The 25,526-nt window shown below is 51.7% G+C and overlaps 3 protein-coding genes and 5 non-coding genes across 8 annotated transcripts; all 8 read right to left on the bottom strand.

The window, feature by feature from the left end:
• Positions 1 to 4,703: 4,703 nt before the first annotated feature.
• TRNAD-GUC (transfer RNA aspartic acid (anticodon GUC)) lies at positions 4,704 to 4,775 on the bottom strand. The gene has a single exon. It is a non-coding gene; the product is annotated as a tRNA-Asp (tRNA).
• Positions 4,776 to 8,378: 3,603 nt separating this feature from the next.
• On the bottom strand, positions 8,379 to 9,587 carry LOC149346820 (uncharacterized). Its single transcript, XM_089541434.1, has one exon. It carries the CDS (start codon positions 9,585 to 9,587, stop codon positions 8,379 to 8,381), a length of 1,209 nt encoding a protein of 402 aa, XP_089397560.1.
• A 140-nt stretch (positions 9,588 to 9,727) lies between these two features.
• On the bottom strand, positions 9,728 to 9,799 carry TRNAD-GUC (transfer RNA aspartic acid (anticodon GUC)). Its single transcript has one exon. It is a non-coding gene; the product is annotated as a tRNA-Asp (tRNA).
• A 10,365-nt stretch (positions 9,800 to 20,164) lies between these two features.
• Positions 20,165 to 20,236, bottom strand: TRNAD-GUC (transfer RNA aspartic acid (anticodon GUC)). Its single transcript has one exon. It is a non-coding gene; the product is annotated as a tRNA-Asp (tRNA).
• An 89-nt stretch (positions 20,237 to 20,325) lies between these two features.
• TRNAD-GUC (transfer RNA aspartic acid (anticodon GUC)) lies at positions 20,326 to 20,397 on the bottom strand. Its single transcript has one exon. It is a non-coding gene; the product is annotated as a tRNA-Asp (tRNA).
• Positions 20,398 to 20,487: 90 nt separating this feature from the next.
• On the bottom strand, positions 20,488 to 20,559 carry TRNAD-GUC (transfer RNA aspartic acid (anticodon GUC)). The gene has a single exon. It is a non-coding gene; the product is annotated as a tRNA-Asp (tRNA).
• Positions 20,560 to 20,574: 15 nt separating this feature from the next.
• On the bottom strand, positions 20,575 to 21,850 carry LOC149346815 (uncharacterized). The gene has a single exon (XM_089585455.1). It carries the CDS (start codon positions 21,784 to 21,786, stop codon positions 20,647 to 20,649), a length of 1,140 nt encoding a protein of 379 aa, XP_089441581.1. The 5' UTR covers positions 21,787 to 21,850; the 3' UTR covers positions 20,575 to 20,646.
• A 2,414-nt stretch (positions 21,851 to 24,264) lies between these two features.
• Positions 24,265 to 25,475, bottom strand: LOC149346814 (uncharacterized). The gene has a single exon (XM_089541432.1). The coding sequence runs from the start codon at positions 25,444 to 25,446 to the stop codon at positions 24,265 to 24,267; it is 1,182 nt and encodes a 393-aa protein (XP_089397558.1). The 5' UTR covers positions 25,447 to 25,475.
• Between the last annotated feature and the right edge of the window lie 51 nt (positions 25,476 to 25,526).

Raw genomic sequence — 25,526 nt, 5'->3', positions numbered from 1 at the left:
AATGTATCTCTCCTAGCCTCGCTTTAATTTGCTGTTTGTAATTTTTCTTTCATGTGTGTATTTTACTTATTTATTTTATTTGTATATAAATAAATAAATTTACTCCGCAAATAGTGCCTTTTTGCTACGAACATACCCCCCCCCCCCTCCGGCGCCAACAACCAATGGGGCCCCCCCCTGCAAAAAATTCTGCGGACGCCCTTGTCAGGCAGTGATTCTGACAATCGCACTTGTATAACAGTTCGCAGAAAATCATTATCTTGACGCAAGAAAAAGAATCTAGTGACTATCTGTCTCAGAAATAAATTTGACAACCCTAGCCCCCCGTTCCGCACCTTGTGGAAAAGATTGCATCGGCTGGTACGTTCCCATGTTGACGCCCAAATAAATGTTGCAAACACTCTGTGCAACCTTTGCACTGAAGTCCTTGGCAAAGTTAACGCTTGCAGAACGTAAAAAATCCTCGCTACTAAAAACATGTTGCACACCGTAGCTCTTGCGAACATGGAAAAGTTGTGACCGCCCCATTTGCTTGTCTGAGCTTTGACTCGTTCGGTTTCATGGGCCCAATATTCTTTGCTTTCTCTGTAGTTGGTTAGCGGCACGCCGAGGTACTTTCCTGGCGTGTCTACCCACTTCATTCGACAGAATACTTCTGGCGTGGCCTGCCACTTTCCATGCCAAAAACCAAAACATTTCTGCCAGCTTATCGCGCAGCCACTTGCATCACAAAAATTTACGGCTTCTCTCACCACTTCTTGCACGCTTTCCTGGTCTCTGCAGAACACTGCTATATCATCTGCATATGCCAATACCTTCACTTCATTATGACAAAAGGCGTAACCTCGAATGTTTTGCGTAGTTAACAGCTTTAAACAAAAGGGCTCCAGGTAAAGTGCAAAAAGCAGTGGAGAAAGAGGGCAACCCTGCCTCACTGATGACAAGACAGGAATACTATTACTCAGGCGGTTATTAATTATGAACCTTGATGTACAGCCATCATAAACCATTTTCACGCCATCAGTGATGATACATCCTACATTCACATGTTCCAAAAGCACGAACAAAATTTCATGCACAACTTTATCAAACGCCTTATGCAGGTCCAGTTGCATCATGGCGACACGACCCTCCGTTGCATCACAGCATTCAAGGACACTTCTAGCTACGTGTATGTTAGTAAAAATGGATCTTTCTTTTATGCCGCAGGTCTGGTGTGGGCCAACAAGGGTTTTAATTACTGTTTGGAGTCGTCCGGCTAGCACTTTCATATAAATTTTGTAGTCTACGTTAGTTAAGCTTATTGGGCGGTAACACTCAACTGACTGCAACCTACTCGGGTCGTCCGATTTTGGGATCAACACCACGTGGGAAGTTCGAAAAGACGGCGGAGTTAACTTTCTTTCGTAACACTCGCTTATTACGCGCTGTAATGCTATTGCCATTTCTGTTTTCAAAGCCTTGTAAAGTGCGGCATCGAGGCCGTCCGGCCCAGGCGACTTGTTCAAGCTCAGCTGCTGTATTGCAGCTTCGATTTCTGCTGCCGTTATGGGCTCCTCAAGTACCTGCGCCAGGTCCTCCTCGACTCTTGGCATTAGCGACAGGAATGCAGTTTTGTAATGTTCAACATCAGGCGTTTTAAGGCTGAACAAGTTTTGGTAATATTCCAGAAACGCCCTTCCAATCACCTCACATTCGGAAGTTACGTCATTGCGATAACAAATTTCCTTTATCTCTTTCGAAACTGCATACTGTTTTTCGTCGCTGAGCGCCCTTTTTGTGGTCGTCTCCCCGAGCCAAAATCTTTCGCTGCGTGCCCTTATCTCAGCACCTCGATATTTCGTTTCATCTATTAGTTCAAGCTTAGTTTTGGTCTCTTATTTCTTGTCTGTACAACCCCGGCTTGACGCCTTCCATGCTGAGCATGAAATCAAGCTCGGTACGAAGTTCCTTTTCTTGCTGTTTTTCTTTACGCTTTAAAACACATGCTCTTTCTATAGCGGCCACTTTCACGTCGCATTTAAATTGTTCCCATGTTTGTATAAAGTCTGTCTCTTTTTCTAACAAGCTTTTGACTGAGTCTTTTAGTTTCTTGCTAAACTCGTCATCCTCCAACAATGAGTCATTAAATTTCCATAATTCCCAACTAAACTTGACAGTCCTTTTCCTCTCCCCAAGTGTGATCACGACTAAAGAATGATCACTGAAGCTGACGTGCACAGTCTGGTACTGGGAACACAAGGGCACAACTTCAGAAGGAACATAAATTCTGTCCAGCCTTGCGTGACTAACGCCTTGGAAATGCGTGTACTGTGCTTGTTCTGAACCTTGCATTATAATGCCAATGTCTTCCAATTCTGCTTCATTAATCATCTCAGACAGTAGCTCGGCACTCGTGTCCTGCAGGGTTTTGTTGCTTGTTCTATCTTCAGGTCTACACACGCAGTTGAAATCTCCAAGCAATAGTACACGCTTTTCTGTCAGCAGGAAAGGTTGAACACGGCGAAAAAAGGCATCTCGTTCGGGAATTCTATTAGGTGCATATACACACACAGCTCTCCACTCTAGACCAGAAAAGTAAAAATCGCATGCTACAATCCGGCCACTTTCACAGGAAAATACAGTTTCCACGGCGACTTTGCCGTTTCGAGTTAAAATCAGACAACCTCCCGACTTTCCTTCTGCATGACACACGCAAACACTGAACTGTGCACGGTAAATTTCTGCCATCGCATCTGTCAACTCTTCGCTTTCAATTTTTGATTCTTGAACAGCGAACAGATCGATTTCGTTCTCGCACAAGAGACGCTTAAGCTGATTTTGCCTCCTTCGCGCAGAAAGACCTCTCACGTTCAGTGTAGCAATACGCAAGCAAGATGTTAGTTGAGACGCCATCTAAATGGTTGGGATTCACCTCTCTCGAAGTGACATCGGTTTGCAGCTCACCTCATCAAAAATCCTTCCAGCTTGCAAAGTACGGCGGTGTCAGCACTGAACCCGATCGAAGACCGGGTTACCAACACGAAGACCCTGCAAGGCACCTCCGCTAAGGCGGAGGGACACCCGACGAAGTCCTACGATCAGGAGGGATGTTCGGCTTGGGCTTGTAGGCCGCACGTCGAACAGGAGGCGCTTTGGGAAGAGGTTCCTCATGGTCCGTCCCGTCGTAGCTCGTCGCCTTGTCATCAGCTTCGTCGTGCGTCCTCTTCGCTGGCAAAGTTGACGCCGCGGGCATCTCCGTGTCAACGTCCTTCTCGTCGATCGATTCCAAAACCGTCTCAGCTGCACCTACCGCAGCATCATCTGCTTTTCCCGCGTCCGCCTCAGTTCTGGTGTCAGGCACAGGCGGTTCTTCTGAGTTGGCAGCCTCATGTTCCGTGGGAAACGTTGCTTTTTCTGAGGCTATGCTTTTCGGTACTGCGTCTTCCCGACTCTCACGGGTCACCTCTACTGCGTCGACTTCGTCCATAATATGCTCCTCAGTAGTATCCCTACGACCAGGACCAGCTACGGTAGCATATGTTCGCACGCACTGGGCGTCGTCGTGGCCGAAGCGACGACAGAGCCCGCAACGTGGCACACGGCACTCCCGACGTATGTGTCCGGTGCCGCGGCACCGGAGGCAGAGCGGAGCTCTGCCAGGAACGTGGACGAGTGCGACGTCCTCTCCAACACGCAGCTGGTGCGGTAAGTCCTCGATGGTAACGCCCACCTTCAGCTTCAATGTCACTGAGCGCGTAGTAGACGACTTGTCGACGCAGCCTTTGACTCTCCACTTGTCGCGAGTTATGTCGGTCACTTTTCCAAAAGCCGCCAGAGCTGCCTTCACGTCGTCATCTTTCACGCCGTGTAGCAGCCAGAACAGCTTCAGCCTGACGCCCTGGTTGCATGGGTCAATGACCACACAGCGGTGGTCCTTGACGTTGAACGCCTCCGCCTGTAGCATTTTGTTTTTTCCTTCTTCATTGCAGAATGTCACGGCCCAAACATGATTCATCTGATATGCCCCGAGGGCAACTACTTCCGGCAGCAATGACAGACGCTCAAGAGCGTGACGAAAGTTTTCAATACGGTATGGCCTGGCTTGGACGTCGCCATGCAAAAAAACAGTATGCAAAACGCTCGAACCTGTTGGCAAATGCGGCAAAATCAGCTGGTAGTCCTCGTTCGGTTTGATCGTACTCCTGATACCGCGGCCCGACTGGGCCGCTAAATCCGCTCCTTGGGAGCCCATGATACACACGTCCGTCACGCTCGGTGGCCGGAAGTAGAATCCTTACTAACGAGGAGAGATGGCAGAGGGGAGCCACCGGTGTTGGCCATGACTGAGAAGCCTACTGCCCGTAAATGTGCCGGCATGGAGAGAAAAAAAGATGAGCTCCCCGTCGGGGAATCGAACCCCGGTCTCCCGCGTGACAGGCGGGGATACTGGCCACTACACTAACGAGGAGAGATGGAAAAGGGGAGCCACCGGTGTCGGCCATGGCTGAAAAGCCTACTGCCCGTGAATGTGCCGGCATGGAGAGAAAAAAAGATGAGCTCCCCGTCGGTGAATCGAACCCCGGTCTCCCGCGTGACAGGCGGGGATACTGGCCACTATACTAACGAGGAGAGATGGAAGAGGGGAGCCACCGGTGTTGGCCATAGCTGAGAAGCCTACTGCCCGTGAATGTGACGGCATGGAGAGGAAAAAAAAAGATGAGCTCCCCGTCGGGGAATCGAACCCCGGTCTCCCGCGTGACAGGCGGGGATACTGGCCACTATACTAACGAGGATTTTTTTTTCTTTATTGCCTGAATTGTTCATCCAAACACCAAACAAGATCACAGAAAGGAAGGACAAGCTTTCATATCACAATCATAATATTCTTCAGCCCTCCTTCGGCTGAATTTATGCGATTAAAAGTCTCTGAGATTTATCAGCACTTCCACGCGTTCCAGCCATTGAGGCACACATTTCTGCACTTTTTGCTCATTTACATAGCTTCTAATACTTTCCCTAAAGAACTGTCGTGCTGAACGAGCATCAATGTCACCATTCTCAACAGACATTCTGCTTTTCCATATGCTATGCAAGGCAAATAACATGATAAGATCGAAAGGTGTGCCATCATCACTCTCTACTGGGAGGAACCTGATGCCATGTGGGTTCAGGGGGAGTTCTTTTTTGAGTGTCCGCTGGAGAACATCCCAAAGAAAAATGGCGTCCCAGCACTCCAGAAACACATGCTCGATGGTTTCGTCCTTTCGGCATATGATGCAGTGCACCCCCCAAGGCACAAAAAGTCCTTTCTGGTCCATCCACTTTTTGACCGTTAGCGTACTGGTGTGGAGCTTAAAAAAGAACGTCTTAGCCCCAGCCGGCACCGGCATCCTCTTCACTCTTTTCAAAACATTTTTCCCTTTTTGGAAAGAAAACATCGTCCTATACAATGGCTCAGGAAGCACAACATCACACAAATCTTTGTACAGCTTTTTCCGACTGACACCACACAAATATTCTAACGAAAAACGGACAGTCAAAAATCTGCAAGCCAAAACAACTTCCTTTAGGAAGCCATAAATGCCTCCTGGTATGTAGTCAGTCGAGACAACGAGATTCGGTAGAGCTCGTCCCAAGCGCAACTGACAGGCGGCACGGAGAAACGGGTCCTTTGTTTCTCTGAGAAACATAAAACGATGGACGATTTGGCGCAGAAAAATGTGAGCAAGCCCAAGGCCTCCTGAACTGACTCGCCGAAAAAGGTTTGTCCTACTTGTCCTCTCCCAAGAGGACCCCCACACATAAACAGCGAACACACGGTGCAACTTCTGAGCATTGACTCTCGAGCAGTGTAGTACTTGCAGTACGTACCAAATTTTGCTGATTAAAAATAAGTTGCAAGTAGTTGCTCTAGAAAATATTGACCAGTTCCACCCTTTCCATTTCCCCACGTTCTCCTGAAGTTCAGTCGATTGACTTCTCCAGTATGGGTCACTGTCTCGGTAGAATCCAAGTGGAGCTCCGAGGTAACTGACGGGGGTCGTCACAAAGCTAATACTGGCGAAAGTACCGGGGGTCACAGACCAGTCGCCATGCCAGAAACCCAAGCACTTTGCCCAGTTAACTGAGCTCCCGCTTGCAGCACAAAAATCTCTTGCAGTTTTTACAACTTGTGTGATGCTGTTGTAATCAGTACAAAAAACCGCGACATCATCTGCATAAGCAAGCACTTTCACTACTGCTTGCTGTAGTTTGAAACCTCGTATTTGCTCGTGATTTATGATGCTCAGACAAAAGGATTCTAAAAACAAACAAAATAGGAGGGGAGAGAGGGGGCAGCCCTGGCGTACTGAGCGCTGTACTTCAATTCTCTCCCCCACGGACTTGTTTACTATTAGCCTGGTTGTGCAGGCCTCGTAAGCCATGGCCACTCCCTCTTTAATAACGTTCCCGACATTAGCATGGTCCAGTATACAGAGAAGAACATCATGGGGCACTTTATCGAATGCCTTCTCAAAATCAATCTGGAGCATTGCTACTCCATCTCCCGCAGCATCGCAACATTCTAGAATACTACGGGCGACGTGAATGTTGGTGAAAATAGATCTGCTTTTAATTCCACATGTTTGGTGGTCTCCCACAATATCTTTTATCACGGTTTGTAGTCTTTTAGCTAGTACTTTCATCAAAATCTTATAATCAACATTGGTGAGACTTATTGGTCGGTACGATTTGACACTACGTAACTTATTTATGTCATCTGTCTTTGGAATTAAAACTGTGTGGGATGAAGCATAGGATGGAGGCAGCGTTTTCAGATCATACGCTTCGTTAAAGACCGCTTGGAGAACTGGTGACAGCAGTCCTTTACACACTTTGTAAAAGGCTGCGCTAATCCCGTCTGGCCCCGGCGACTTCCCGGGATTTAGGTTTTCGATTGCACTATTCACTTCTTGCAGCGTAATAGGCTGTTCCAACAATTCTTTGGTCGTCTCATCGAGCCGCGGCAGTAAGGGCATATACTCTGCTTTGAAGCGCTCAACGTCAACTGTACTTCGAGAGAACAGCTCTGCATAATATTAAAAAAAAGCCCGTTCTATTTCCTTCGAGTCGCTCGTGACACGCCCTTTCCATTCCACTTCTGCAATGTGATTTCTACGAGCGTGCCACTTTTCTGTGCTTAACGCTCTTTTTGTAGGCGCTTCTCCCCTTATCAGGTGTTCAGATCTCGCTCTGACAAGTGCACCACGATATCGCTCCGCATCTAACATCTCAAGATTGTGTTTGAGCGCTCGAATATCTGTGATGAACAAACCCGGTCTCTTGCACTCTTCTTGCATTAGGCGTTGCAGGTTCGCGCGCAATGCATTTTCTTCAGCTCGTTTTTCTCTTGCCACTGCGCTTCCTCGTTCCACAGCCATTAGTTTAAATTCTTGTTTAAAACCCTCCCACTTCGCTGCAAGTTCTGTTACCCTCTCCTGATTCATATTCGCAACAAGTCTTTCTACATCATTCATGAAGCCGTCATCCTCCAATAATTTCGAGTTTAGTTTCCACATTTGCCAGTTGAATTTCTTTCCATTGTTTTCCTTATTACCGATCGTGAACGTGACCAACAGTGATCACTAAATGACACTGGGCGTACCTGATACTCCAGACACAAAGGTACAAGGTCAAGGGATACATATGCCCTATCTAAGCGAGCATGACTAGATGCCTGGAAATGTGTGAACTGAACAGTGCGTCCAGCCCCCAAGCATTCGGCGACGTCTTCCAGACCACACTCATTTATCAGATCAGCAAGAACAGTTGTGCTAGCATCACTGAACGATCGGCTACTTGTTTTGTCATCCGCTGAAAGCACACAGTTGAAATCTCCAATCATAACAACAAGCCTCTGGCCGTTGCAACATTGGCGAAGGCTTTCAAAAAACTCGCGTCTATCATTCATGTTATTTGGCGCGTACACACAGATTACACGCCATTCACAAGATCCAAACGATACATCGCAAACCACAAGACGACCCGACCCACATGTCATGACGGACTGAATCACGGCATCAAGACACTGGCGCACAAAGAGAACACATCCTGCTGACGCTCCGACAGCGTGGCTAACTACAGCATTGTACCTCGTTGTAAACTGACTAACCATTCTCCCGGCTTCCTCCTCACCATCAACTTTTGTTTCCTGTACAGCGACTATGTCTAACTCCTGCTCGCTAAACAAACGAAACAACTGATTTTGCTTCCTTTTCGCAGCCAGCCCTCGAACATTAATAGTCGCGAATCGAACTGCTCTTTCGAGCCGTATCATCGCTTAGGGGAGAAAACCCGGGAGCATGGTCATACCTTTAGCCGAGGCAGTGGCTTGGCACCACGCCGTCACAGCCGCCTCAGGACTGAGAAGGGGGTGGCGCCCCCGCCACCCGGTTCTCTGAGAGCACGTTCGGCCGAGGACGAAAGGGCGACCGCCGCGTCGGAAAAGCCGCTTTTGTGGGTGGTTCCTCGTCGGCCACTGTCTCGGGAGCCTCAGTTCCGTCCGCACTGTCCTCATGAGCACGCTTTGATGCAGCACCGCTGCTCGCTGCCTCGACGTCATCCATGGCTGCTACCTCAGAGGCTGCCAACGTGTTGAGGGTGTCACCTGCGCCTGCAGCTGCGTCGCTGATTCTGGGCCCGCTTGACGTAGCCACACAAGCCACAGGAACTTGTGGCTCCGTGCCAATTTCTCCGGTGGCTTTAGTCTCAGATGAAGGGGTCAGAGGCGTAAGAGACCCTTTTACTGCAGCCTTGTCGCTTTTCTGGCCAGCTGCTTCTTCGGCATCCGTCTCATCCATGAGGAGCTCCGAAATGTCACTCGTCGCAGGCCCGGTTACATTCGCGTACGTCTTGACGCACTGCGTCTCGTCGTGACCGTACCTGCGGCAAAGAGCGCAACGCGGAACCTGGCAATCATTACGGATGTGCCCAGTGGTCTTGCAGCGGAGGCAGAGCGGCGCCCTGCCAGGCACGACGAGAAGAGCAAGCTCACCTGCTACCTTTAGCTGATGAGGGATATCGTCAAGATTTACACCGGCCTTAAGATTCAGGGACACGGTGCGTGTGGTCGAGCCCTTTTCACTTACGCCCGGTGCACGCCACCTTTCTCTGGTGATGTTCGTCACTTTCCCGAACGGCAACAGCGCTGCACGTATATCTTCATCTTCCACGCCATAAAGCAACCAGTGCATCTTCAAACGGACAGCCTGGTTATTCGGCTCGACGATTAGGCACCGGCGATCCTTTACCTTCGCCTCGTTGAAGGCCAGTAGCTTCCGTGTCGTCTCCGTGTCCTTCAACGTCACCGCCCAAACGTGATTCATTTGGTACGCCCCCAGCGCAACCACATCTTGGAGCACACCAAGCAGCACCAAAGCGTCCCTGAAATCTTCGACTCGGTACGGCCGAGCCCTCACATCACCATGCATGAAAACAGTATTCAGCGCGATACGCCCGGTTGGCAAACTTGGTAGAATAACCTGATACTCGTCGGCCGAGGCATCAAAAAACCTGTTCCCGCGGCCCGGCTGGGCCGCTGATACCGCTCGTGACGAGCCAGACATCCCGCGACCGTATCGCTCGAAAGCCGGAAGTGGAATGATACTAACGAGGAGAGATGGAAGAGGGGAGCCACCGGTGTTGGCCATGGCAGAGAAGTCTGCTGCCAGTAAATGTGCCGGCATGGAGAGAAAAAAAAGAAGAGCTCCCCGTCGGGGAATCGAACCCCGGTCTCCCGCGTGACAGGCGGGGATACTGGCCACTATACTAACGAGGAGAGATGGCAGAGGGGAGCCACCGTTTTTTTTTCTTTATTGCCTGGCTTTGACACAAAAAACTGGACAACACAAACAATCAACAAAAGACAATAACTATGTACACACGACTTGTGGTCAGCCAGCATAAATCTGGCTTCGTCCAATTAAAATTCACGCAACGTACAGAGCGGCTCTAGTCTTGAGAGCCACTCCGGAGGCTCCGCAGCGGCTTTCTGAATGGCCAGAAACATCTCCATACTTTCGCGAAAGTAAATTCTGGCAGGTCTTGCGTCACTGTCACAATGCCAGCCTGCCATTCTGGAGCGCCATATTGTCGCGAGTGGAAGAAAAGACGAGGAGTGTTTTGCCGCGCGCCGACGACGACGTTGCTGCTGGTGGACCTCCCTGTTTTTCTGTGCTCCCTGTCTTCACCCGTTCTCGCCGCCGGCCTGTACGTCAAGCCGTGACATTTGGTGGAGGTGCTGGGTAACGCATCTCATGCAGCGCACCCCGCCTCGTAGTTCGAGCCCCGTCCTGAGTCCTGGCCGTCGAGTTTTCTTGGAGGAGCCCTTGGCGGAAACTGAGACTCGCGCTAGCCGACGCCAGCAAGGCTAAGCGCCGGAATTCGGACTCTTGCCCGAGGGATCGCGGACATCTAGGACAGCCAACGTCACCATGGCGTCCCAGTCACAACAAACCGACCCCGCGATTGCATCGAGGATTGTCTACGTGCCTCTCACTCCAAGATCTGTCGTGCCGTTCCGTGGCGATGGCCTTGACGATGTTGAAGACTGGGTCCAAAACTATGAAAGAGTAGCGCGACATAACGGGTGGACTCCAGACCAATGCCTGCAAAACCTGTACTTCTCCCTGGAAGCCACGGCAAAGTATTGGTTTGAGAACCATGAGGCTTCATTAACATCATGGGAGACGTGCAAGAGCGAACTGGTACGCACGTTCGCGAACCAGCATCGGCGACAGCAAGCTGAAGATCTGCTCCACGCTCGCATCCAGGGACCTACCGAAAGCGTCAGGAGCTTCGTCGAAGACGTGCTGCGTCTGAGTGCCCGCGCCGACCCGCGGGCTACTGAGGAGAAAAAGGTACGGGCGTTGATGAGGGGTGTCCGGAATGACATCTTTGGAGGCCTCATCCGCAATCCTCCGACCACAGTGGCCGGATTCGTCGCCGAAGCTACCAACATCGAGCAGGCATTGGCGACAAGAACCAGTCACTTTCAGAGACTGAGAGCCCTTCCTGTCGTCTCAAGTCTTGCCTCGTCTGACCTGGGCGGAGTTGGTCTCGCCGATGTTCGAGAAATAATTCGCGACGTCATCCGCGAGGAGCTGAAAAAGCTCTTCCCTACTCCTGAGCAGCCCGCCTCTGTCTCCATCGCGTCGGCCGTTCGCGAAGAACTGCGACACGCGCTGGCGCCAGAAGACGTCCCAATTGTAGCTGCAGCCGACCCACCAGCTCTGAGCTACGCCGCCGCAGTTCGTCGTCCTCCTCCCGCCCATCGCCAGGACCAGAGCGCTCCCGATTCCGGCCTTCGACGCCGTGAGTTCCTGCACTCGTCTGATGCACGCCTGGGACCGCCGAGACGCAGGAAGACCGACATCTGGAGGACTGCGGACCGGCGCCCACTGTGTTTTCACTGCGGTGAGCCTGATCACATGTATCGCTCCTGTCCATACCGCGAACTCGGCCTAAGGGGTTTTCACCGGGCCGATCCGTGCCCCCGCTACGGTGAGCAGCCCCGCGACATACAAGACTACCTTCGACGTTCTCCCTCACCGGTTACAGCTGCTCCTCGCACCTCTCGGTCGCCGCCACCTCGCCGCCCACCATCCCCTTCTCGCGGGTCTCGCCGTGAGAGCCTTTCGCCACTTCGGGAAAACTGAGTACGGCGACGCCTGGAGGTGGCGTTGCCGGAGTCGCACGAAGCAAAGAACCTCCGTCTACGTTAGTGTGTCCCAGCTCGACCGATGGTATCCTTGGAAACGCAAACCGTTTTGTAACCTCTAGCAATGTGAACATTCTGATCGACGGGCGCGACGTAACGGCGCTTGTGGACACCGGCGCTGATTACTCGGTCTTCAGCGGCAGTTTCTCTCGGCGTCTTCGCAAGGTTACCACCCAGTGGGACGGACCGCCCATACGTACCGCGGGCGGCCACATCGTAAACCCTGTTGGCAAGTGCACTGCCCGCGTCGAGATCCACGGTGAGACGTGCCCCGCCACTTTCGTGATATTGGAGAATTGCTCTAAAGATGTTATTCTGGGCATGGACTTTCTCCGTGAATATGGCGCCGTAATCGACATAGGGCAGAACAGGTTGACCCTCCGCGCACGTTCTTCATCGCCAGTACCGCCCCGGGCCACAGGCTTTGCGATGAAAATTGATGCCGACCATGTCCACTTGCCGCCGTTGTCGACAGTTTTCCTGCCGGTCCGAGCCGATACAACATCATGTGGAGAAGGCGTTCTGGAAGGCAATGTCCAGATGTTACTTACGCGCGGCATTGGTGTTGCGAGAGGGGTCGCAAATGTTCAACGAGGGCGAGCCAACATCTTCGTGACCAACTTCAGGAACGAGCCGCAGCACTTGACGAAAGGGTCAGTAATAGCCCAAATGGAAGAGCTTAGCGACGTTCGTGAAGCAGTTGCGCTGCCTAAGGAGGCGGCCCCGCCCGGGTCACGAGACCCTACAACGTTGCCCCTGGATATCGATCCCAAACTTGAGCCTTCCCAAACACGCGAACTGCTCTCCCTTTTGCATCGGTACAACGACTGTTTTGCGACGACATCTCGAGTTCGACAGACGCCAGTCGCCAAGCACCGAATTATTGTCGACACCGCAACGCACCCGATTCGCCAACCGCCGTACCGCGTTTCCTTGAAGGAAAGGGAAACCATCCAGGAGCAAGTGCGCGAAATGATACGCGACGACGTCATCCAGCCATCCAACAGTCCGTGGTCCGCACCTGTAGTGCTGGTCAAGAAAAAAGACGGGACCCTTCGATTTTGCGTTGACTACCGGCGACTCAATAAGGTGACCAAGAAGGACGTGTATCCACTCCCACGCATCGACGACACCCTCGACCGTCTTCGTCATGCCCGCTATTTTTCGTCCATCGACTTGAAGAGTGGATACTGGCAAATTGAAGTGGATGAGCGCGACCGCGAGAAGACCGCATTTATAACCCCGGATGGCCTGTACGAGTTTAAGGTGATGCCGTTTGGCCTGTGTACAGCGCCCGCGACATTTCAACGAGTCATGGATACTGTGCTAGCCGGCCTGAAGTGGCAGACATGTCTCGTGTATCTGGATGACGTCGTCATCTTCTCAAGCACTTTCAGAGACCATCTGGTGCGTCTTGAAGCAGTTCTTCAAGCTCTTCTGAACGCCGGACTTACGCTCAAGCCTTCGAAGTGCCGCTTCGCATACAGTGAACTGAAGTTCCTTGGTCATATCGTCAGCCAAGTGGGTGTGAAGCCAGATCCCGAGAAAACGGCTGCCGTTGCATCCTTCCCTCCACCGTCGGACAAGAAGACCGTCAGAAGCTTTCTCGGTCTTTGCGCATACTTCAGGCGTTTCGTTCGAAACTTTGCCCAGATCGCGGCGCCACTTTACCGCCTTACGAAGGATAGCGTTGCCTTTGAGTGTAACGAGGAGCAACAATCAGCATTCCGCCAATTAAAACACGCCCTTGCAACATCCCCCATACTAGGCCATTTTGATCAAGACGCCGACACTGAGCTCCACACGGACGCCAGCAACAAAGGACTAGGAGCAGTGCTTGTGCAATTCCAGGATGGCGCTGAGAGGGTTATTGCGTATGCCAGCCGAGCTCTTTCGCAGGCGGAGGGAAATTACTCGACAACTGAAAAAGAGTGCCTCGCTGTCATCTGGGCCATCACCAAATTCCGGCCCTATCTGTACGGTCGCCCTTTTCGTGTCGTCACCGACCACCATTCGCTGTGCTGGCTCGCCAATATTAAGGATCCCGCAGGCCGCCTTGCTCGGTGGAGCCTTCGGCTACAGGAGTACGACGCCACCATCACCTACAAGTCCGGCCGCAAACATCATGATGCTGACTGCTTGTCTCGAGCCCCTGTGGAGCCGGCACCGGGAGGCGAAAATGACGAAGAGGACGGCTTTCTTGGGGCATTGGACACGGCAGATATGGCTGCTCGGCAACGCAGTGATCCTCAGATTGGTCAGCTGATGGCGCACTTGGAAGGCCACGAAGCTGCGGTGCCTCGCGTTTTCCAGCGCATGCTGCCGACGTTCAAGATAATGCACGGCGTATTGTACAAGCAGAACTTCGACAGCAGCCCGAGGTCGTGGCTCCTTGTTGTGCCGGAGGACCTGCGCTCCGAGGTCGCCCAAGCTTGCCACGACGATCCTACAGCTGGTCACCTTGGCTACAGCCGGACGCTTTCACGTATTCGAGAACGGTACTACTGGCCGACACTTCCTAAGTACGTGCGTCACTACGTCAGAACTTGTCGAGAGTGTCAAAGGCGCAAAACACCACCCATACGACCAGCTGGTCTTCTCCAACCACTCGAACCACCGCTTGTTCCGTTCCACACCGTCGGAATGGATTTTCTTGGTCCATTTCCGACGTCGCAGTCGGGCAACAGGTACATTATTATAGCGACGGACTACCTAACGCGATACGCGGAGTCCCGAGCACTTCCGTCTGCGACAGCTGTTGAGGCAGCCAAATTTTTTATCGAGTGCATTGTGCTCCGTCACGGTGCCCCTGCCGTTTTGATCACTGACCGGGGTGCCGCGTTTCTGGCCAAGCTCACACAGGAGATCCTCCGTCTCAGCTGCACCAGCCACCGCCGAACTACTGCGTACCATCCGCAAACGAATGGGCTGACGGAGCGGCTGAACAAGACCATGGCCGACATGATCGCCATGTACGTGGATGTCGCCCATCGCAGTTGGGACTCGGTACTGCCCTACGTTACATTCGCTTATAATACCGCTGTCCAGGAGACGACCGGTATGACGCCTTTCCAGCTGGTCCACGGCAGACAGGTCACCACGATGCTTGACGCTATGCTACCGCACGAGCCGCCTGTCGACGTAGACTATGGTGCCCGAATAGTATGCGAGCGCGCGGAAGAAGCTCGGCAACTCGCGAGACTCCGCATCCAACACCAACAGCATGCCGACGCTCGTCGGTACGATCTCCGTCGACGCGACGTACATTTTTACCCTGGAGACAAGGTCTGGGTGTGGACGCCAGTACGCCGTCGAGGTCTCTCCGACAAACTCATAAAGCGGTACTTTGGCCCGTATACAGTTCTTCGCCGCATCGGTGAACTTAACTACGAGGTGCTGCCGGAAGGAACACGATCGTCACCACGTCGTTCACCCCGCCCTGACATTGTGCACGTAGTGCGGCTTAAGCCGTATTACGCGCGATGATCGTCTGCCCCGAACTGATTTTCCCACCTCCTTCTACACTGGCCAGCAGGAGTTTTTGTGCGCGTGTGCGGCTTTCCGCCCTGTGCCTTTGTTTTCGTGTTAGCATCGGGACGATGCTTCTTTATAGGGGGAGGTAGTGTCGCGAGTGGAAGATAAAGACGAGGAGTGTTTTGCCGCGCGCCGACGACGACGTTGCTGCTGGTGGACCTCCCTGTTTTTCTGTGCTCCCTGTCTTCACCCGTTCTCGCCGCCGGCCTGTACGTCAAGCCGTGACAATATACAGTGGAGGCCTGTCAGCATTATTAAATCGAAAGGCACCCCATCCTCATTTTCAACACATAAGAACCGGATGCCATACGGGTCTAGTGGAAATTCTTTCTTTAATGTTCGCTGCAATACATCCCAAAAATAAACCCCTTCCCAACAGTGTAAAAATACATGGTCTATTGTTTCCGGCTTTCTGCAAATTAAACAGTGAGATCCCCAGGGTAAAAACAATTCCTTTCCCTCTAAAAATTTTTTAACCGGTAAGGTCCCGGTGTGCAACCGAAAAAAGAAGGTTTTTGTTCCAGGCGGCACCTGCATTTTTTTAACTCTCTTTAAAACATCTTTGCCTGGGCCTCCACTGTACAAGGCCCTGTACAAGGGCTCGGGGAAAACTACATCGCACAAAGCACGGTACAGTTTCTTTCGTTTCACACTGGACAGAAAGTCATTGGAAAATCGCGCGGAAAGAAACCTTACACTGGCTACGACTTCCCGGTAAAAACCGGTGACCCTACTATACACCTCAGCAGTTCCGACTATGTACTCTGGAAGTAGATGCCGCAGCCTAACTTGGCATACGGTACGCAAAAAAGGGTCTCTTGTGTCCCTAAAAAACAAAAAAACGATTGACCAGCTGTCGCAAAAACAAATGGCCCAATCCCAACCCGCTGTCTTGTACCCGTCGGAACAGGTTGGTCCGGCTGCAGCGCTCCCCATTCAGACGACCAGATAAAGACGGCGAAAATTCGGTGTAGCTTTTGAATACTTAACCGTGAACAGTGCAACACCTGCATTACGTACCAGAACCTGCTGATAAAGAACAGGTTGCAAACAGTGGCTCTGGCGAAAATCGACAAGGTCGTTCCTTTCCACTTATCAGCTCTCTCCCGTGTCTCTTTGACCTGTCCTGTCCAATAATGTTCACTGTCACGGTAAGCATCGAGCGGAACGCCCAAGTACTTATCTGGTGTTGTCGTCCACGGCACACTAGCAAACCGTTCAGGCGTAGATGCCCACCTTCCATGCCAAAGCCCGAGGCACTTCGACCAGTTAACCCCGCTGCCTGTAGCTTGGCTGAAATCGCGTACACATTGAACAGCCTCGCTTATGCCTCCCTCGTCAACGGCAAACACAGCAATGTCATCAGCGTACGCCAAGAGCTTCACTTCGGCTGCTTGTAATCTGAATCCGGTAATACTCCTGCTGTTCAGTATCTTTAAACAAAGGGTCTCCACATAAATACAAAATAAAAGGGGGCTGAGGGGACAGCCCTGGCGCACCGAACGCTGCACGCTAATGGGGGCCCCCAGACTCTTGTTAACGATCAATCTCGTCGTGCAGTTCCGGTATGCCAGGGCCACACCTTCGCGAATAACAGAACCAACGTTAACATGGCCTAATACTGCAAACAAAAGTTCATGGGCAACGCAGTCAAAAGCCTTTTCTAAATCTATCTGGAGTATAGCTACCTGATCATTAGTGTCATCACAGCATTCTAATACACTGCGCGCAACGTGAATATTTGTAAAAATGGACCGCCCTTTAATCCCGCAGGTCTGATGCGGACCAACTAATAAATGGATCACGGTCTGCAGCCTTCGCGCCAAAACCTTCATGTAAATTTTGTACTCGACGTTAGTGAGTGCTATGGGTCTATATGCTGCTACCAGTCGTAGTCTGTCTGTGTCGTCCGTTTTCGGAATCAGCACAGTATGGGACGAGCCATAGGACGGAGGCAGTGATTTTAGTTTAAAGGCTTCATTAAAGATGACCGTCAAGACCGGGGAAATTGCATGCTTAAATTCTTTGTAGAATGCCGCGCTGAACCCGTCCGGTCCAGGCGACTTACCAGGGTTTAAGCTGTCTATTGCTTGCTCAACTTCCAATTGAGTTATCGCCTGCTCTAATCTGTCTTTAGTTTCGTCGTCCAGGCGCGGCATCTCGGCCAGAAACGCCTCCTTAAAAGTGACAACGTCTACCGGATGCAATGCGAAGAGCGCCTGGTAATGCTCGAAAAAAGCTGCTTTGATATGATCGATGTCCGTTTTAGAAACACCTCTCCATTCTATTTCGTTTATGTGGTTTCTTTCGGCACGGGCTTTTTCTAAACCAAGCGCTCGTTTCGTTGGCGCTTCCCCTGCGGCCATGTCTTCTGCCCTTGCCCTCACCAGCGCTCCCCGATAACGTTCTTCTTCGATAAGCTGTAACTTTTGTTTGGTTTTCCTTATGTCTTCTATCCATTTACCAGGCGCTCGGCATTCCTGTTTTATCATCTTCTGAAGCAGTGCCTTTAGCTCCATTTCCTCTTTTTTTGCTTCATGACGTATACAGGTGGCTCTATCTATTGCTTTTAATTTTAAAGTTTCTTTAGTGAGCTCCCACTGCTGCCAAATCCTCATGTTACTACTTGGTTCTATTTTTGCTATTTCTTCCCTTACAGCTCGGTTATAAAATTCGTCCTGGAGTAGCTTCTCATTTAACTTCCACATTTCCCATGAAAAACCATTCCCCTTCTTAATGAATCCTATGCAGCATTGAACCAAACAGTGGTCAGAAAATGAAACCGGCAGAACTACATAACTATTGCATTTAGGGACCGTTTCCGCGGATGCATAAATTCGGTCTAGCCGTGCGTGACTTGTGCCCTCGAATCGTGTGTACCTTACAGCACGCGTTCCTTCAAGACACTCTGCTACATCCTCGAGGTTGCAGTTCACAATCATTCGTAACAACACTTCGGTGCTTTTATCCCTGAAACCTCGGACGCTTGTCTTGTCGCGCGCACTAACACAGTTGTAATCGCCCATAACAATCAGCTGTCTGTCCGTGCGAAGCCGTTCTTCGACGCTTTCAAAAAACGCGGCTCGGCCATCAACCACATTAGGTGCATACAGACAAACAATGCGCCAGTCGATGTTACAGAGCGAAAAATCGATGGACACGTATCGACCCGACAGGCACGAATGATGACCGTGTACTTCTATCCCCGGCAACTTCTTAACAAAAAGAATACAGCCAGCCGATGTGCCTACAGCATGGCTAACGACGGCAAAATACCTAGACGTGAAACGTCGCACCATGCTCCCGGTCTCCTCCTCCCCGTCGACTTTGGTCTCCTGCACTGCCAGTATATCGATATCTTGCTCCGTTACAAGTCGGTACAGCTGGCTTTGTTTTCTTTTACCTGCCAGGCCTCTAACGTTTAGGGTGGCGACTTTAAACGGAGTTGCAGAAGCCATTTTAACTTAGGAAGAGGAGACCGAAAGCATGGTGCTTACCTCTCGCGTCCAGCATGTCGCTAGACGATGCCGTCGCCGCCGGTGTCACCCGGCGCGAGCACATGCTCCTGGTCAGGCGGCGCCTTGTCGCCGCCACGCTTGTCAGTCGGGACCTTTGGGCGCGGCCGCAGGCTGGGCCGTCGCGCTTGCGGCGTCTTTGCCGGCGGTTCCTCCACGCTGGGCTCTGCTGCCTTCTCCCCGTTGGCCTTGGTCTCGGCGTGCGAACGCTTCGCAGGTGTAGTCACGCCGAAGTTCACGCGGGAGTCGGCCTTGTCGTCGTGGCTCTCGCTGGCCGCCTTGCGTTCCACGTCCACGTGCACGGGCGGGCTCGCTGCATTGTTGGGCGTTTTCACTGGCGTCGAAGGCGAGTCAGCAGCTGGCGACCCGCAATCCTGTGCGACAGCCGTGTCGGTGTTGCTACTTGCAACAGCTGGCTGAACCGCCACCCCGTCCGTTTTGCCCGCGTCGTCGATACCGCTCGCTGCTTCCTCCGCTTCGACGACGTCCATGAGCTCTGCGGAGTCGCTCGCCGCTACACGGCCGGTTGCCGACGCGTAGGTGCGCACGCAGTCAGCCTCGGAGTGTCCATAGCTACGGCACTTTGAGCACCTGGGCACCTTGCAATCACGGCGCACGTGCCCCGTCCCGCCGCAGCGCAGGCACTGCATCGGCCGCCCGGGCACCACCACGAGAGCCAACTCGCCGGCGACACGAACCTGGTGGGGTAGGTCATCCACCTTCATGCCAGGCTTCATCTTTAGCAGCACGGTCCTCGTGGTGGACCCCTTCTCCTTCATGCCGGCGACGCGCCACCGCTCCCGGGTGACCTCGGTCACGTTGCCGAACGCCGCGAAAGCTGTCCGGATGTCCTCGTCGGCGACGCCGTGCAACATCCAGTGCAGGCGAAGCTTCACCTGGTGGTCTTCTGGGTCGAAGACGATGCAGCGGCGTCCCTTAACCTCGAGCTCCTTCATGGCGGCCAGTTTCTTTGCGGCATCCCCACTGCTGAAGGTTACCGCCCACACGTGGTTAATCTGGTACGCCCCCAACGCCACGACGTCGGGGAGCGCACCCACGTTAGCGAGGGCGTCTCTGAAGTCTTCGACCCTGTAGGGTCGCACACGCACGTCGCCGTGCAGAAAAACCGTGTTTAAAACAACACGTCCGGTGGGCAGGGTAGGCAGAACGATCTCGTAGTCCTTATCAGCGTCGCTGGCAAACCTGTTTCCGCGGCCGACAACGGCCGCTATCGCCGCTCCGTGGGAGCCCATGATTCTGCGTCCGTCACGCTCGGTGGCTGGAAGTAGAATGAGAGGGGAGCCACCGGTGTTGGCCATGGCAGAGAAGTCTGCTGCCAGTAAATGTGCCGGCATGGAGAGAAAAAAAAGAAGAGCTCCCCGTCGGGGAATCGAACCCCGGTCTCCCGCGTGACAGGCGGGGATACTGGCCACTATACTAACGAGGAGAGATGGCAGACGGGAGCCACCGGTGTTGGCCATGGCTGAGAAGCCTACTGCCCGTAGATGTGCCGGCATGGAGAGAAAAAAAGATGAGCTCCCCGTCGGGGAATCGAACCCCGGTCTCCCGCGTGACAGGCGGGGATACTGGCCACTATACTAACGAGGAGAGGTGGAAGAGGGGAGCCACCGGTGTTGGCCATGGCTGAGAAGCCTACTGCCCGTGAATGTGCCGGCATGGAGAGAAAAAAAAGATGAGCTCCCCGTCGGGGAATCGAACCCCGGTCTCCCGCGTGACAGGCGGGGATACTGGCCACTATACTAACGAGGAGTTTTTTTTTTTTTTTCTTTATTGCCGGAAAACAATACATGCGCAGGCATAAAAAGTCGCTAGCCAGACTTTGGCTAAGGCGACGGATTAAAACATTTTCATTTCGATCAATTTGTCCATAACTGCCACCCAGTCCGGTGGCTGAGGTTGACTGCGGAGAACATCTCTCAGAGAAACTACACTTTCTATAAAGTTTTCCCTGACTGGTTTCACATTTGCGTCTGCGTGCCTAGCCGCCATCCTAGTTTTCCAGATGCTGTGGAGGCCCAGTAGCATAAACATATCGTATGGCACTTCGCCACTTTCTATAGGCAGGAACCGGATGCCATATGGAGTAACAGGTAGCTCTTTTTTTAAAGTTCTTTGCAAAATATCCCAGTGGAAAACCGGGTCCCAGCAGTCGATAAAGACATGTTCGATGGTCTCGGGTTTTTTGCACAGTGTGCAGTCGACGTTCCATGGTACGAAAATGCCTTTATCGTTTAGCCATGTTTTCACCGGGAGGGTACCCGAGTGTAATTTAAAGAAAAAGGATTTGACGTTCGGTCTTACCGGCATCTTCTTAACTCGATTTAGCACATCTTTGCCTGGGCCTCCGCAGTAAAAGGATCGGTATAAGGGTACAGGTATAAAGATATCTAACAAATCCTTGTACAATTTTTTCCTGGGTACAGCAGCCAGATATTCAGTCGAAAAATGAGAGCTCAAAATGTGAAAGGCAGCCACAACTTCACGTAAAAACCCAGTTACAGCACGATTCGTGGCTGGGAAACTGGACACAACAAATTCCGGTAACACATTTCCTAAGCGCACCTGCAACATTGTGCGCAACAAAGGATCGGTTTGATCACGTAGAAACAAAAATCTTGAGACAACTTGTTTCAGAAACAAGTTGGAAAGTCCAAGGCCACCTCTTTTGACCGGTAGGAACAAATTAGCTCGACTAGTTCGCTCCCAATTCGAGCTCCAAATAAAAACAGCAAACACTCTATGCAGCTTCTGCACGTTTGCTCTGGTGATGAGCAAAAACTGCAAAAAATACCAAATTCTGGCTATCAAAAATACATTGCACACACTTGCACGCGCGAAAACAGAAAGGTCACGTCCTTTCCATCCATCCGCTTTTTTCCTTGCACTCTGCGTTACCTCACCCCACAACTCTGTACTGTTCTTATAGTGCTCTAAGGGTACCCCCAAATACTTCGCAGGGGAGGTCGTCCATTGCATGTTAGCAAACACTGCGGGTGTGCTCTCCCAATCACCGTGCCAAAATCCAATGCACTTATCCCAGTTAACTTCGCACCCGTTCTTTTTGCAATAGGCCCGCGCAACTTTGACAACTTCTTTAACGCTTTCTTGGTCCGCGCAAAAAACAGCAATATCATCAGCGTAAGCAAGCACTTTTACTTGCACCGACTGAAGAGTGAAACCACAGATCCCATCATTGTGTAACAGCGATAACAGAAAAGGCTCAAGATAGATCGCAAAGAGCAGAGGCGAGAGCGGGCAGCCCTGCCTGACCGAGGAACAGACAGGCACAGGTTCAGTAAGCTGTTTGTTCACTATAATACGCGTAACACAGTTTTCGTACGCCATCTGTACACCTTGTAATATTACAGAGCCGACGTTGGCATATTCTAGAACGGCGAAAAGAATTTCGTGTGACACGCGATCGAAGGCCTTCGCCAAGTCAAGCTGCATCATGGCAACTCGTCCCACGAACGCATCGCAACATTCAAGTACAGTTCTAGCAATGTGCACATTCGTTCCAATGGTGCGACCTTTAATACCGCACGTTTGGTGCGGCCCTACAAGGTCCTTTATAACCTTTTGCAGTCTATTGGCAAGAATCTTCATAAACACTTTATAGTCGACGTTGGTCAGGCTTATCGGCCGATAAGCCCCAACGGACAGCAGTTTAGCCTGGTCTTCACTCTTGGGCACTAAAACCACGTGTGCTGTTTTAAATGACGGCGGCATTTTCTTTGTTTCATACATTTCAGTGAAGACGCAGTGCAGAGCATAAGTGAGTTCGGCTTTGAAACTCTTATAAAAATCACTGCCTAGGCCGTCAGGACCAGGAGATTTTCCGGTACTCAGTTCTTCGATCGCTCTTCCCACTTCGCTTACGCTGAATGGTACCTCCAGCCCTTGTTTTATTTCATCTCCAAGCTTTGGCATACGAGACAAGAACGTTTCTGTAAAGCCCTCTTCTTCAAGCTGACGGCGCCCAAACAATTCCCTATACTGTTCAAGAAAAGCTAACTGAATCATCTTTCTATCATTCGTTACCTCGTTTCTGTACCTAATTTGTTTTATTTCATTTTGAGTCGCATACTTCTTTTCGTCACTAAGCGAGCGTTTAGTAGGCACTTGGTCAAGCCAGAGACGTTCAGCACGCGCCCTTATCACGGCAGCTGCATACTTTTTTTTTTCGATAAACTCAAGTTTACTTTTTGTTTCTCTTATCTCTTTCTTATATCTTCCCGGCTGGGAACTTTCCAGGCTTACGAGCAAGTCAAGTTGGCAATGTAGTTCTTTTTCTTTAACACGTTTATCATGGCAAATAACGCTTGCTCTTTCAATCGCATTCATTTTCACTTGCTGTTTGAAATCTTCCCATCTAATTACCCAGTTCCCAGGCTCTGCTGATAGATATGCTTTAATACATTCATTAACTTTACTACCAAAACGTTCATCCTCGAGTAACTGTGCATTAAACTTCCAAAGATCCCACGAGAAACGAGATTTCTTTTCTTTTTTTCCCAGGGTAAACGCAACTAAGCTGTGGTCGGTAAAAGACATGTTTTTCACCTCGTAGCTGTTGCACAAAGGAACAAGATCAAGGGACACATACGCTCTGTCCAATCTCGCGTGACTTTCACCCTGAAAGTGAGTAAAATGCGATGCTACCGACAGAACTTCAGCAACATCATCTAAACCATTTTCGTGTACAAGCGAATTCAACAATTCCGCACTTTTGTCGCGGACAAGTCTTTTTGTAGTTCTGTCCTCTGCTTTACATACGCAGTTAAAGTCACCCAACAGCACAATTAACCGCTCACAGCATACGTATTGTTCAAGACGCTCAAAAAATCCCTCGCGCTCGTTCTCTTTGTTAGGGGCATACACACATATGATCCTCCACAGTAAATTGCAATAAAGAAAATCAACTACAAGCAAACGGCCAGTTTGACACACAGTTAAATTCTGTTCGACAATCCCCATGGAATTCCTAATAAAGACAGCACAACCCCCCGATGTGCCAGACGAATGGCACACACAAATATTGTAACGTGTCGTAAAAGGCTGCACCATACGGTCCGTCTGTTCCTGTCCTTCGACTTTGGTCTCCTGGACGGCTATTATGTCGAGGTCATTATCGAGGAACAACCGGCTTAGTTGGTACTGACGTTTTTTAGAAGCCAGTCCCCTGACATTAATTGTTGCAATGCGCAACGCTCCAACAGGTGTCGAAGCCATCTAGTTTAAGTACAGGAGCCGTATGGTGCGTACCTGAGGACACAAAGCGACGGCGGAGGGCGACTTGCCTAGTCCATGGTGCTCGATGGGTACAGTGCCGGTATTCCAACGTCTCTTGCACCTCTGCCTCATGCGTACGGACTGGAGACCCAGCCCATGCAGTCCGTCACCAAAAAAGGCCATCTCGCGTCCACAGAAAGCACACACAACGCACTCACTCAACTAAGGCGGCGGCTTAGCCGCCGCTCGTTGATCGGCCGGTATATTCGGCCGCGGTTTCAGCGTCGCTCGCCTCACACCAACAGTCTTCGGGGGTGGCTCGTCGCCCTCGCTCGCCTTAGGCTCTCCGTTCGCACTGTGCTCGTGCGGTCGCTTTCCTCCCTGGTTGCTGGTTGACGCATCCGTCACTTCCATGCTTTCAGCATGTTGGGGAACGACGGGAACTGACGCCCCACTCCCCGAGAGGACTTCGCTCTTTGACGTCTTAACATCTGCAGGCGGCGCTTCCTGTTGCTGCAGCTTACTGCTGAGCGTCTCCGCGGTTGCGGATGTTCCAGGAGTCGACACAGCTGGGGATTTTTCCTTCTCCGCTCCGTCGCCTGCCTCTGCTGCAGCGTCTTCCGCGTCAGCCTCGTCCATGACAAGCTCGGACGAGATGTCATTGTTGACTGGGACGGCAGCGCTCGCGTACGTGCGTACACAGTTGCTATCTTCATGTCCGTAACGGCGACAGGCGCCGCACCTTGGAACTTTGCACTCACGGCGAATGTGCCCAGTACCGTGGCAGCGCAGACAGAGCGGAGCTCTGCCCGGTACAACCACGAGAGCCAGCTCACCGCCAACCCTGACTTCGTGAGGGAGGTCTTCCAGTTTCACGCCAGGATTCATTTTCAATGAAACCAAGCGCGTCGTCGACCCCTTGCTGGCGACACCCTGGACGCGCCACCGTTCCTTGGTGACTTCGCTCACCTTGCCGTACGGGGCGAAGGCTACCCTCACGTCTTCGTCGGGCACGTTGTGCAGCAGCCAGTGTAGCTTGACGCGGACGTCTTGGTTTGCCGGGTCAATAACTAGACAGCGGCGGTCCTTCACTTTTACTTCCCGGGCAGCAAGAATTTTCTTCACCGCATCAGCACTGGTGAAAGTAATAGCCCACACATGGCTCATGCGATACGCCCCCAAGGCGATAACCTCGGGGAGCAGCATCAGCTGAGCCAGCGCATCCCTGAAATCTTCGACCCGATAGGGGCGGGCCCGCACGTCAGCGTGCAAAAACACTGTGTTTAACACAACATTTCCTGTAGGAAGGGTAGGCAGAATCACCTGATATTCATCTTCCGAGGCAAAAATCCTGTTTCCGCGGCCAGACATGGCCGCTGTAGCCGCTCCAACGGAGCCCGTCATCGCACGTCCGTCACGCTCGGTGGCCGGAAGCCGAATCCGGTGTTGGCCATGGCTGAGAAGCCTACTGCCCGTAAATGTGC

Source organism: Amblyomma mixtum, chromosome 4 (assembly GCF_055824585.1).
Source record: "Amblyomma mixtum isolate Tamu chromosome 4, ASM5582458v1, whole genome shotgun sequence".
NCBI classification, from domain to species: Eukaryota; Metazoa; Arthropoda; class Arachnida; order Ixodida; family Ixodidae; genus Amblyomma; species Amblyomma mixtum.
The sequence above is the reverse complement of the archived record's forward strand: the minus strand, read 5'-3'. Positions and strand labels throughout refer to the sequence as shown.

What these genes read in the sequence shown, in the direction of transcription:
- LOC149346820 (XM_089541434.1), bottom strand. Translation starts at nt 9,587, where the DNA reads ATGTCTGGCTCGTCACGAGCGGTATCAGCGGCCCAGCCGGGCCGCGGG.
- LOC149346814 (XM_089541432.1), bottom strand. Translation starts at nt 25,446, where the DNA reads ATGACGGGCTCCGTTGGAGCGGCTACAGCGGCCATGTCTGGCCGCGGA.
- LOC149346815 (XM_089585455.1), bottom strand. Translation starts at nt 21,786, where the DNA reads ATGCAATGGACGACCTCCCCTGCGAAGTATTTGGGGGTACCCTTAGAG.